The sequence below is a fragment of the Uranotaenia lowii genome, chromosome 1 (assembly GCF_029784155.1).
Source record: "Uranotaenia lowii strain MFRU-FL chromosome 1, ASM2978415v1, whole genome shotgun sequence".
NCBI classification, from domain to species: domain Eukaryota; kingdom Metazoa; phylum Arthropoda; class Insecta; order Diptera; family Culicidae; genus Uranotaenia; species Uranotaenia lowii.
This window is the reverse complement of record NC_073691.1, coordinates 162701904-162715499: the sequence shown is the minus strand read 5'-3', so window position 1 is coordinate 162715499 and position 13596 is coordinate 162701904. Positions and strand designations below refer to the sequence as shown.

The following is a 13596-nucleotide window of genomic DNA, read 5'->3' as shown; positions in this document are numbered from 1 at the left end:
TAAACAATATAAACATAAACATTGTGTGAGTGAAGTTACGCTTGATTTCCTGAGTATAAGTGTGATAAAGTGCTACCACTCAAAGCTTGAATGCAAAGCTGCAATACTTGTGTGGAAAGCTGCAAAGCTTGGATCCCATCTCGCAAAAACAACAGCCCGACTATCTTGATACCTTTGCCAACACCTAGAAGGGAATATGTCATCTCAAAGCTAAATCTTGAAAGCAGTGTTCAATTTTCTTACTTTTTATTTCTTTTTTCTTACGTTTTCATTCACCAGATTTAGCAACCTTCTGTATAGTTCGCGAGTTCACACATACACACAAACGGACAGTTTCGTTCAGCACGTACAGGGTGAGCCCTTCCATGTATTCGTGGTGGATGTAGTGTGTATGTTTTTGGGTGTTTTGGGATTCAATGCTTCGTATTTCACATTGGATTATTTGTCTATTGTGTACTGACACGAAACGGAAACTGCACAGTCGTGAAAGGATACAGTGGTTGAAGGTGGGCGCCGATTATCACGGTTTTATTTCTCACTATCACAAACTTAGCTATTCTCTACCCACATTAGATGTCCAAAAAGTTGGGTTTGACCATCCCGAATACTTTCACAACTATGCCTCTTTCATCATGTAACAGTAAAATTCCCGGTTGTAAATTGTTTTACATCATTATTTTTTACAGACACCAGTATCTCTTCATTTTCTGTCGACAAATATGGATGTGAATTGTGAATTTTCTCATACTTTAACTCTACCGGGACCACAGATGGGATGAAAAATAAACTCTCAGGTTCTTCTGTACAATTTCACATTCGGTGAAGGTGTGTTCTGAACATGGAAATCAATAATGGATAATAGTGTTTATCTTAATGAATAAGAATAACATATCTCATTCTCTTCATTCTCTTGTTCCGTTTCTGTATCGATGATTTTACAAATCTTCGCATACTTTCTACCTCAATTTCCGGCTTAACGTTCTTTCATTACAACTTACAAAACTACAAGTACACTTGATCTTCGGAAAAATCACCAACACGGCAATAAAGTACCATAAACCTACACTTAATTCATTAAGGTTTCGGTTTCATGACATTTGTGTATGTTTTTTTACAGCATTTTTCTTAAATCTCACTTTAGCTCGAATCAAAGCAGAACCTTGTTGCATAGAGATGATCCTTTCAATTTTTTTTATTTGAAATTTTAACATGATTTGTGAAGAAGTGAAGTGGGTGGGGGCAGATTTGAAAAACTAATTTTGGGTGGTTCACCATTTTTTATAAAAAAGTGAAAAAAATAAAACAGTTGATAACAAGTTTCAGCAATAAGGTTTTGGATGTCCTATTAAACTGTATAATCCACGTTCGATTAAATAATTTTGCTCTTTTTTGTAAATTCGAAATTTTCAGTCATAAGAGATTGACGAGAACCTGCAAAAATAAAAATAAACAAAATTCCAAACAACAACCACATCGGCCAAACAATCGGGGGAGTAATCCTCAAATCTACTCCATAGAAGTTGCTTCATTAATTAAACGGAAATCTTTAACGGAAAATAAGCAAGAAAAGCCTCCGATTTGGAAAGGATTTTGCTCTCGTAAACGACTCCGGCTAGCTCGATAGCTTTTGAGAAAGACAAACGAAATATTGGTAGGACTTCAAAGCCAGTAGACTGTCTGTGTATTAGACCGGTATGAATAAAAGATTCCAAATCATTAATTCGATTCAGTAAGTCTCTACTAATAATTTTTAAGCCTGCACATCTGTGTTTTAAAAAGTTTAAAACATGTCTGGCAACATTGTAAAACTTCAACAGTGTGAAAAGAAATTTTCAAAATTTTTTATTCAAACTTTTTCTTTATTAAAATTTTTATGCTAATGTATATTTGATTTAAAAAAACGAATTCAAGCCCGTTTGATACTTTGAAGATCCACTCCACTGTCGAACCAGTAGCTTAGCGTGTTGGTTCCAGTATAGCTAATTAAATTTTCTATTTCTGTTTGCCAACACTAATCCGCAGGAAGCTATACCGGAGTATTCCGATCCGAGAGCGGAAAGATTGTTCGATCAGGCACCTTTCGGTATATATTCATGCCATTTTAATTAGACACGAATGCCATAATGCTGGTTAAGTGTCAAAAATAAAACCTAAGAAAAAATCCCATTTTAATGATGAGGTTTATGGTAAGCCCTCAACACATTGAGTGGTTTCTTTGAATATCGTATTTACTTAGATTGGAAGCTTTCGGGAGGAGATAGACGAATATTTTTCCTGTTTTCTAGCTCTAGAATTTATATTAGGACATGTTGAAACGTTGGGCATTAAATGAAAACGTTATAAGAGCTGGCAGAGTTTTAACGATTACTTTAAAAAAAAACGCTTAACAGCCTCTCGAAGGTTCTTGGTGGGACTTATTAGTTCGTTTGGAAGTGCTTAGCAGACGACGCTTCCTTTAAGGAAAATGTAGTGTATAAAATGCGCCATTCTTACGCCACTTCTTCGTTACATTAGGAACAAATGTAAACCTAAGATTTCCATTTCGCAGTAACTAAAGTCTGTTTCACATAGAATCTGGTCGCATCTTTTCATTTACTGCAGCGCCCCTAGTTGTCACATCGCGAATCTATTGACAGTGTTTTGATCCGGATGGTTTGTTTACTTAGTGGTGAAAATTTCATCAAGATTGAAGCAGTCAGTCAAAAGTTATCTACGTTGGAATATCCTAAATCAACTGTAAATTCGGTGCTGCAACGTTACCGGGAGACCCTTACGGTGGATCGAGCAAACCAAACCAAGCGTAAAAGTTGAACATATGGCCGGAAGCTGCTAGCAAAGGTAATTCGATCAGTCCACAATAATCCTGGAATCTCCTTGAGTGATTTGGCGAAAAAGTTCAAGACGAACCACAGTACAGCTCGACGAATTTGTTTGCGAGAAGGCTTGCGGTCGTATCATGGTGAAAATTTCATCAAGATTGAAGCAGTCAGTCAAAAGTTATTTCCTTTCCCCGAAATTCCTGAAATATCCCAAATCGACTGTCAATTCGGTGCTGCAACGTTACCGGGAGACCCGTACGCGGTGGATCGAGCAAAACTTACCAGGCGTAAAAGTGGAACATATGGCCGGAAGCTGCTAGCAAAGGTAATTCGATCAGTTCATAATAATCCTGGAATCTCCTTGAGTGATTTGACGAAAAAGTTTGCGAAAAGGCTTGCGGTCGTATCATGCAAGCAAACATCCCAACAGGACGCTGAAACAAAACCTGGTTGCCAAAACCAGGGCAAGGAAGTTGTACGAGAAAGTGTTGACCAAGTACAACGGATGCAATTTGATGGACGACGAAACTTATGTCAAAATGGATTTAGGACAAATACCCGGTAACAAATTTTACCTTGCGAAGGTAAAGGGAATGTTGCGGGAAGATTCAAGTTTGTTTTCGCAGATAAATCTGCTCTTAGGTTGATGATTTGGCAAGGGATCTGTAGTTGTGGGAAGAAGACTAAGATTTTCATCACTGGGGACACAATGAATGGAAATGTTTACAAAGAAGAATGCCTCCAGAAGAGGGTTTTGCCATTCATTCGTTCCCACAAAGGTCCGGTGAAGTTCTGGCTGGACCTTGCAAGCTGCCACTACAGCCGGGATGTCGATAAGTGATATAAGGAGAACAAGATCGATTTTGTTGAAAAAAGTATCAATCCACCAAACTGTCCGGATTTTCGTCCCATCGAGAAATATTGGGCAATAGTTAAGGGCAAACTGAAGAAATGTTGCAAAACCATGAAAAAAACCCGCTCGAATGGAAAAGTGATGGAACAAGATGTCGAATGAGGTTACCAGCAGTACTGTGCAGAACATAATGAGTGGTATCACAAAAAAAGTTCGAAAATTCATCCGAAAAGCTGATTTTTATGTATGTTTTTCCTTAAAGTGCAATAAAAACCCTACAAAATGACATTTTTACTTTTGTTGTATGTTATTTCTTTGCGGAGAAATGATCTATTATATCCGAGAAGAGAATGCTAATCAGCCCAAAATTTAAGTTCTTAAAGCTACTTTCAAGTTCGTTTAGGTGGCTGTAGAGAACGCTATTCAGCTTCTAAGAGAATGTCAAGAAACTTCTACGTGCCGAAAAAAAAAATCCGATTGACAGATTGCTCTGACAACCAGATGTCAGATTGCTAGGTTGCCGGTCTATCATGGTCTATCTCATTGATTTTATTTATATTGTTTTGATTACAAAAGCTGCTTACGCCTAGAGAATTGAACTGCTGCTCTCTAGGTTGCAATGAAACTCACCAGCCTCTCGACCAATCCGGCAATAATTCATTGCCACTTTTATAATTAGTATTCAAATTTAATGTCATTTGAGATGATTGAATGGGTTGGTCAATAGATTGTACCTTATTTCGTTTAAAAGACTTTCAGTACACAGTATGAATAATAACATAAATAAGCATCATCAAAAATTTATTCGAATATGTTAACATTTATAAGAAGAATTCGAAAAAATCTAGAATTCCATTTGTAAATATCAGTACAGAAATAAACAAAAACAATACCATAACAAGAAATTGACAGACATTTTTGACATGTCGCTTAGAATTCCCAAATAGTTTCTTTAAAACACCTTCAAGTATCTTAATGGTGCGTTTTAGAATGTTACGCGAACATTATCGACCTTCTTGAAAGAAGCTCCATGGAATTTCCTGAGTAATTTTTACGCGACAAGAGTCACCTGAAGTTCCCGTAAAACATTTTTCAGCCAAATGTGAACTTCGGAGTTCCATTTTTAAGTAAAATTGCGACTTTTGGTTGTTGGGGAACGAACATATTGCCGAAATCTTCAGGTTAAACGATGAAAATAGCTTAAAAATTATTTGAAACTTTGTTATAATTATTTACAGACAAAATCTAATAAAATGCCTTCGTTACATAGAAAAACTTATAAGACTGTTTCGAAAGTTTTGCAAAATTTCTTATAACAATTGCGAAATTTTTAGCATAAAATGACGGTTGTTCCTGTGGAAATAAGCTTGTTTGAAAAATTGTTTAGTCCACTATTCGTTAAAAAATTACTGAACGACTGTCAATTTTGACACAAAAAATCTTGGATGTTTTGACAAAATTTCGGTTGAATCCGAGCAGTTTTTTCAAATATTTTGATTGTAAAAATCAAAACAACTTCGGCAATAAACTACCGAAAAAATTTTAATAGTAACCGAACAACCTGTAAAAACTTCAAAAGTAAAATGATCGTTTTTTCCATATATTTGTGAGTTTTTTTTTACAGTACATTGGATTATTTCCGAACGTTCGGTAATTTTTACTGAACTCTCGATAGTTTTTACTGAATGTTCGGAAATATACCCGAGCAACTGTGTTTATCTTTACCGAACGAATCTCGGTAATTATTCAATGTTTTCAAATTGTCCGTTATTTTTTCCATATATTTATTTGTCTTTAATGAACATATGTTTGATACTTAACTCTCGCTCGTTTTTACTGAATGTCCGTAATATTCCCGGACGACTGTGTTTATATTTTCCGAAATAAGCTCTGTAATTCTTCAATATTTTCGAGGTGTGTCAAAATGGTGTTTTTTAGATTGACTGCTACTGACTCAGTTGAAGGCCAGTTTTCCTACTTGGAATGAACAATAGTCAATAATGACTTCCAATGCTGAGCCGGCTCATTATTATCTTCTCAAAAGAAAATTTTACATTGAAACGTTGCAATCCTAGCATCACATGGGCTAATTAGAAACTATATTTTCAAATTCCATTCCGCCGATCTTCCCCCACCCTCGGCATAGGTCAAAAGCGGAAACGGTACAACCAATAATAAGCTCTAATCCGCAACACAATTGGCCCGGGCACTAATTATTTGTTTCCTTTTTGAATGGCGAGGGTCCAGTGGTCCGCAATGAGAGATGAAAGAAAAATGCTTAATTATAATGTTGCAATTTTCACCGAGCCACCCACCCACCCACTTCGATGGTTGATTTATTTTTTCCTTCAATAATTTTTTTTCTTCCATGTGTAAGTGTAACTGTTTGCATGTTCCTCAGCTACAATGTTGTTTTTTGTTGTTCCATCCAAGCTGTTTCTTTTTCCACTCACACCTAATAATCGTTCAGTACACTGACATGCTCTTGTTTTCTGCGATTTTTCATTTGCACACGCTTCGGTTCATTAATTTTTAATCATTTCATATATATAATTTTCCTACTCTTTTACAGTTTTTTTCTGTTCTTTTTTTGTCTTCTGTTGTATTTACTTCAGTCAATTGGCACTCTTATAATTTCTTGTTCTCATCTTATTTTCTCAGCCGTGGCTGACTACGTTGTTTTTGTTCCTTTTTCTTATCTTCGTAATCTCGTTGCTGCCTAACAACTGCTGGCTCATTTTCCCGTTAATGCCGCCAAGACGATTGACCAACTTCTTTTTTTCTGCTAAGCGCCATGCTTTTCACCCGAAAATTTGCTTTTCCCGTCCTCAGCGAAAAATGAGAGAACAGTTTTCTGTTGTGCGCTGATTTTCTCATTTTTTTTTTCACATGGGTATATAAACATACCCACTAGTAGAACAACACAAAACTTGGGGAAAAGGACGGGACAACCAAAAGTTCAGGTTTTCCTTGCCTTGCCCAACGACTCACTGTTCGGTCCACGTTCATTACCAGAATAAACAAGAATAAACTTTGAGAAACGAGCGGTTCTCGATTTGGATCCTGGAGAGGGTAGCGAGTTTTTTTTTCTTCAACACCCTTTGGGAGTAGACATCCATCAGCAAAAACAGCCCCGGTTTCAGAAACTTGAAAAGGAACGGGGCAAATATTACGGATTGAAATGATGATGGCCTAATTTGGTTAGCTGTCAGAACATGGATTTTTGATGTTTGCTTCCCCCCCTAACTCGGTCAACTTCTTGACCCCAGAGCGAAAAAAAGCTTTCTGAGGGTATAAGAAAAATATTCATATAGACTTTAGAACCAAACCATCAGATAATAAGCATTGAGTACCTATGCGAAAACCTTCGGCCGTACCGAAGGTACCATTTTCGAAACTATCTGCATTTTACGACTGATTTGGTTCTTCCAAAACATAGCAGCCCAACGAATTGAAAAATTATAAGTGAAAAGTAATCTAACTACCTACATGATTAAAATAAAAAAAAACCCCAGTAATCCTTTTGATCTCCTGATTATAAGTGAATCTTAGCATCCAGGTAATTGATAGGTTTGCTGACAAGAATTCAAAATTTAATAAAAATCAAATAAATCAAGTAAGTATAGGTTTATCCTTATCAACACATCATTGGACAATCCTCTGCACCCATGGATGGATAATAATGTGAGAGAAAACTGTTGCGGTAAAATAACATACCTATACCTACCTATACTAATAAATTTCTTCTGTTGACGTGCCATAAATGCAGCCACGTTCCTTTGGACTTAGTCAAATAGTTGTTTGTGACTAAACTTTTTGACAGATTGTTGAGAAGTAATGCAAACAAGTAAGGGCGATAAATAAATAAACAAACTAAATAAAACAGATGCAAATATTCATGGACACAGGGACACCTTTCCCGAAAATTTGCACCCAAACTTGCCCAACCGAATGGATCTCTGCATGGCTCGAACAACAACCGCGAACCAAGTGGGAAAGTGCCCGACACAAATTGATTCTGTTTACTACTTTGCCAACCATCCTGCGCTCTCTGTATGGAAACGATAATGATAATTTTCGGTAAATATATGAAATCACGACAGCGCTTATCATCCGACGATGACGCCGACAGAGAGTGAGAAGTTCAGCATTCGCTCCATGCTTGTGGAGCAACCGTAATTTGCATCAGCAAAAGGGTTTTTCGCTTGTTGGCTCGGTGTGTGCTGTATTGGCATTTGTGTTGACTCCATTCTGGTAGAGCGAGTTAGTTGAAAATTAATTAAATATGATTTTGTTTTCTACCATTTCACATTCTTTGGGTTGAGCTAAAATCTGTGTTTTACAAAGCATGTTGAAAAAAATATACATTTTCCACTCTTCATAAGGTGTTTTCGTAGCGCTGACAAAATCGGCTAAGCCACTGGACAGACCTAATCATATCCACTACTGGGTGGGAAACATTTTCCTAATTTGTTTGTAAATTTAACAATCGAGCCAGCGCGGCTCCAGACGATACACTCTGATGAAAATAGACCTCAGACCAGACAGCATTTCAGCATACCGACTCGGAAAAATAATCTGGTGAAAATTAAAATAATGAGTAATGGGGAAAACTTTCTTTCGGGTTCCGTCGGAGCACAATGCAATGGTCGGAAGAAGACGACGGGGACCACGCTCGGTTGGAATAATTTGTATTCCCCGGCGGATACGCTGCTGGACATAGAGCAGGAGCTTGGAATGGAACGCGCCAGCATATTCAATGAAAAAAATACATTTTAATGTAGTTTTTCAATTCCAGCTGTTGGAATATCGTGTAATTCCGAGATGATTAATGAAAGTTTTTATTTATTTTTTCTGTACCCTGACGTCCTTTTTTCTCTCTTACCGGAGAATGCTTCCAGTGAGATTTCTGCCGCTACCGAGTTTGAAGAAGAAGAAAAATTCTACCTACTCCAGAGGATCCACTGAGCTCAGTAATAAATAAATATAGTATAATTTGTATATAGCTATTAATTCGATCACTTCATTTCTTTTCGTTCCAGGGGTTTGTTTTTTTTTTTGGAATAGCCTACACCTTAAAACGTAATGGAATTAGCCTAATTGTCCAAATGTTTGATTTTGATCCGTCTCGTATTTTATCTTAGCACGATTTTTTTTTGTGTATTTTGACTTTTGTCTTTTCTTATAAAACATATTTTAATAGTACCTTTTTCTTCTTCGTAATGCTATTATAGATACGTCGTCTCTCATTCGATGAGCTAGCACGCAATTTACATTAACTTTCACTTTGAATCGCTCTCGAAATCGCTCACGCATTTTTTTTTGTTCACTATTCAACTAGTTGTGTACGTTCAAATAGAGTAGAAAAAATAACTATTGACTATTTCACCAAATATACTTTCGAATATAATTGTTGTGTATGTATAAGAGTTTTCATTAAAAGCTACTCACACTAACGGGCTGGCCTCCCGGAGCCAGCAACTTCTGATTCCCGTTTAGGCCAACACGGAACATTCGTCGTCATTGTTGTTTATTGTTGTTGTGCACCACTTCCCACCAAGCTGCATTATGACCGGTAGCATCGGCTGACGGGAAGTTCGGAACAGCGGCTAGACTTCCGTTCCGTCCTCGCCCTCGTCCGCGAACAGCGGACTGGTACTACTAGTACTGGCCATCCCGCTAGGGCTAGGACTCAACAAAATGTCTCCGAGGGCATCGGACATGGGACCACCACTCGCCGGCATCGTCGTTAGATTCGTTTTCTTTTTAGGTTTCGGTGGCGGTCGTGGGGGAACCTTACTCCTGCTACTATTACTGCTACCGGGTGTCGTCGAGGCTGCTCCCGGTGTCCGCCCATAAATCGACTCAAGTCCTGCTCGTAACGCAGCCGATGATGATTGTCCTGCTCCCACTTCTGGGATAGATTCGTAGTTGCTGTTGCCTATCCCGGTACTGGAACCTGCCGTTTGGCCCCCCGGCGTCGCTGGAAGGGGTCGATTCTTCATACTGTATGTGGAATTGGCTCCACTGCCAGCGGTTGATCCGGATCCACTGGCTGCCGCCGCCAATTTGGCCGCTTTGTTGAGTTTTAGAGTGGAATTGCCGGATGCAGTCGTTCGAACCCCCAGATTGTCGTATACCGGTTCGCTTGTGGCCGGCAATTCTCCGGTCGAAGTTGGGCTGGTCGGTGGAAGCAACTCGGTGGTCGTGGCCGTCGATGTGATCGACGGTGTCCAACTCGGCGTTCGGGGTTTCCGAGGAATGGTCATGTAGCCTTGCTTCATAACCACCTGCGGATAGATGAGTGGTGCTGGCGTGAAGGGAGAATTCGACCGTTGAGTGGCGATCGCTATCGTTCGCCCGGTCTTCGGGTGCTGCAGTGTTCGGAACCCGGCCGGCACTTGACCACCGGGACCTTGCTGATAGATAGGGCTCGACAGGGGGGATTTAGTGCCATAGATGCGTCCATCGTGGATGTTAGACATCGAGCTCTGGATCGAGGGTGATTGCGGAAAGCGATTGGTCGGTGGGAAGGCCAGCAAATCCGGAGGCAGGGTCGTGGTACCATAGCCATCCTCCACGTAGGCCGCCCTGGTGCGAGGCGTGGTATCGGACAGAGCAACCGAAACCGTTTCCTCATCTGGGGCTGCTGGGAATGGGAAAAGATTGAAACATCAAAATGAATAATCTATTTATTTTAAACTGAGGCTTCTCAATAGTTGTTTTGAAGAAGTATAAGAATTTAAAACTGAAAATTTAAGTAGTCGAGATTAACACTTAACTAATCGTTTGATAGTGTAAGAAATTCGCAACAGTTTTCGTACGAAAAAAGTGAAAAATCGCATTTAAAAGAATTCTTGATATAGGTAAACATTATTCTAACTGTTTCGAATGATGTTCAAGAAAAAAATCGATCCCAGTTCACAAAAAAATTGTATTTAAACATTACACTATTGAAAGTGCTTATCGAGATTTAAAAAAATGTGAAGTGATTTTCCAAACTTCTTGCGAAGAAGTGCTTTGCCAATTGTTTATAAATTCATTTTTTATATTCAGAAAAAAACATTGATTTTTCGAATGATTCTAATATGTTGTTAAAATTAAAATTTATTAGTAAAAAAAAAACAAAGGCAAACTAGTAGGTAATAACTTTTTTTTTGTTGGAAAAACGTTCCCCAACATGTCAATACATATTCTGATTTTGTCTTTTCTATTTCGAGTAAAATAAGGTTTCACAAATTGAAACAAGACCTTTCAAATATTTTGACAAGACTCAAATATTAGAAAAAAAAAGTCAAATAGAAAAACAGAGTCAATGTAACGCTAACCTTAACTGAAAATTTTCATTTTTCAAAAAAAGGAAAAACACTTACCAAACCCCGTTTCCTCGAGCAGCGTCTTCTTCACCTCGTGCCCTTCGTCGTAGTCCACACTCCGATCGGTAGCATCGATGTCGGAGCGGCGCGGCGGTTTCTCCACCGGATTCACCTCCGTTAGCAAACTTTTCTGCATCTCCATGATGACCGAGCCCCCTTCCAGCAACGATCCATCGGTCGATTTGTCCATCTTGCTGTTCATCAGCCCATTCTCGCTGACCGAGGCTTTTTTCTTGAACTGACGCGCCCGGCAAAAGCAACAAAATACCGCAATGGCAACGATGAGAATAACCAGGATCGCCAGCACAATAAACAGCACTATCCAGAGGATGTCGTTCGTTTGGTTGGGAACGACCCGGGCCGGTTCTTTTTTGAGGTCGAAAAACGTCTCACTTTCCTCGGTACCGCCAGCATTGGTAGCCTTGCAAACGTACGAGCCCCGATCCGAGGGCTTCACACCCACGATGGTCAGTTCGGAAACGAGGATTTCCGTGGGGTCTTTGCCATTGGTCCGCACCGCATATGTAACGCTGAGGCGCCTATCGTTCTTGGGAAATGGTCTCTTATGGAACAACCAATCGACCTTGGGAAGTGGTGTTCCGGAAACCTTGCAAGTGAAGGTAGCATTTTCACCATCTCCCGGGTAGGTTATTTTGTTATCCACAATTTGCGGGCGACAGGCGAACTCGTCCAAATGAATATTGTCCCACTCTTTGTCGGCCAGCATTGCCGGTTCCGCACAGGTCGTAGGCGAACGGTATAAACGACTGGTCATTATGAATTCGCTAAAGTTCCGCAGGGCACAGCTGCAGTTCCAGGGATTGTGCGTGAGGGAAAGGCTGGTCAGCTTTTCCAAATTGACGAAGGTTTCTTTCCGCAGGATCTGCAGCTTGTTGTAGTCCAGCTCGATTTGAGAGAGCGCTGGAACGTTCGTAAAACTATGTAACGCTATTCGGTAGATGCGATTCTCGCTAAGATTGATTTTGGTGAGGAATTTTAAATTCTGGAATAGATTGTTTTCGATTCGTTCAATCTGATTTTGATTGAGATTGATCACTCGTATTTTCTTGAGATCATCGAAAAGTCCCGGATCGAGCCGTTTCAAGTTGTTTCCTTGAAGGTCCAGCTCGATTAGAATGGTCAAATTTCGGAATGCGTCTCGATGGAGACTTTCGATCGTACTATTCTTAATATACAATTTGTGCAAATTTTGCTGATGCACATGCATCAATTCGTGGCCTCGAATTTCTCCGATTCGATTGTTGGAAAGGTCCAGAACCTGCAGCTCCGAGCTCAGATCTGCAGGTATGAATTCCAGCCCTTGGTTTGTGCAGTCGGCATTACGTTTGCCACTCTTCCAGCTGCAGCGGCATTTGTTGCACTCCTGGGTGAAATCTTTTTCGGTATCTGCTGCAACGAATCCGAAGGTAAACGTCAGCACTGCCAGCACCAGCATGAGATCCCATCTCCGCCGCCTGCTCAGGGCAAGGCACCTCGGATCCATCGTCGTCATTGTCGACCCAAATCCGGACGTGCTCCAGATTGATCACCTGGGTACTTAATTGCGTACCACTTGTGTTAGCTTCCACGGTTCGATTTCATGAAGCTAACGCCTTCGATATTTCACTGGAAGTCAGTATCAGATTTTCTTGTTTACCTTGTCTGGATGACTCAGAACGCGCGAATCTGAAACAGAGCAGAAAAACAACACCAAATTAGTCATCACAGTTTTGACAACACTATCCACTACCTACATCAAACGAAATGTATTCTTAAACATTAGAATTTCACTAAAATATGAGCACCAATTAACTCTGGGATTAACCAGTTTCCAGCTTTTGCTGATCGAAAAGAACTAATCGTAAACAAACAAGCGTGAGGTAGCTGTCGTGCGCTAGTATTGATGCCAGCAGGGCACGCAAATCGAAGCACTGAGTTTACCACCACACGCGCACGAGCAGCCGTCTGGTTGCGTACGCGTATCGATATTGGTGAAGCAGCTGGACTGGCTGGCTGACGGAATTTACCGGTACCTGGGTTCGGGACCCTTCGGGAGCTAACGGGAATTTAGCCGTGGCACGGGACAACAAAGTGAGAGACTACCTGGCCTTGCCTGACGATGCACGCTTCATTGGTTTGGTTGAATAGGTGAATGTTTGTGCATCAAAAGAAAACCAACCCTCCGCGCTCGTGCCCATTGATCGGAGTTTGATGATGGAATGGGGGAGGAAAAGAATTGAACTAACGCTACCGCTAGGGCGTCCATTTGGGTGCTTATCTGTTGAGCTCGCTTTTGCAGCAAAGGCGTTTAAGATTCCAGTGCATGTTGCATGCAATTTTTCGAGCGTTAGTCAGAGTCGCAAATCGTAGATGGTAAAATATTTATTTTATTTTATTTAATTGATTTCAATTTCAGATCATTTTCTATATTGAATCATGTTTTATTCAGATTCAGAGTTTGAATTCGGACCTAAATTCAGAATTTAGATCCAGATTTAGAATTTAGATTCAGACAGAATTCAGACTCAAAATTCAGATTCAGAGTTCA

General features: G+C 39.9%; 1 protein-coding gene across 2 annotated transcripts; it reads right to left on the bottom strand.

Annotated features, from left to right (window-relative positions):
• Positions 1–244: 244 nt before the first annotated feature.
• On the bottom strand, positions 245–12939 carry LOC129737535 (uncharacterized). Of its 2 annotated transcripts, none has more exons than XM_055731820.1 (3): positions 12803–12939; positions 11046–12734; positions 245–10321 (listed from the first exon to the last, which is right to left on the bottom strand). In XM_055731820.1, the coding sequence occupies exons 2-3, from the start codon at positions 12559–12561 to the stop codon at positions 9282–9284; spliced, it is 2556 nt and encodes an 851-aa protein (XP_055587795.1). In that variant the 5' UTR covers positions 12562–12734; positions 12803–12939; the 3' UTR covers positions 245–9281. The 2 variants fall into 2 exon arrangements, with proteins under 2 accessions (XP_055587795.1, XP_055594339.1); XM_055738364.1 differs by having other exon boundaries at positions 245–10318.
• Positions 12940–13596: the final 657 nt, after the last annotated feature.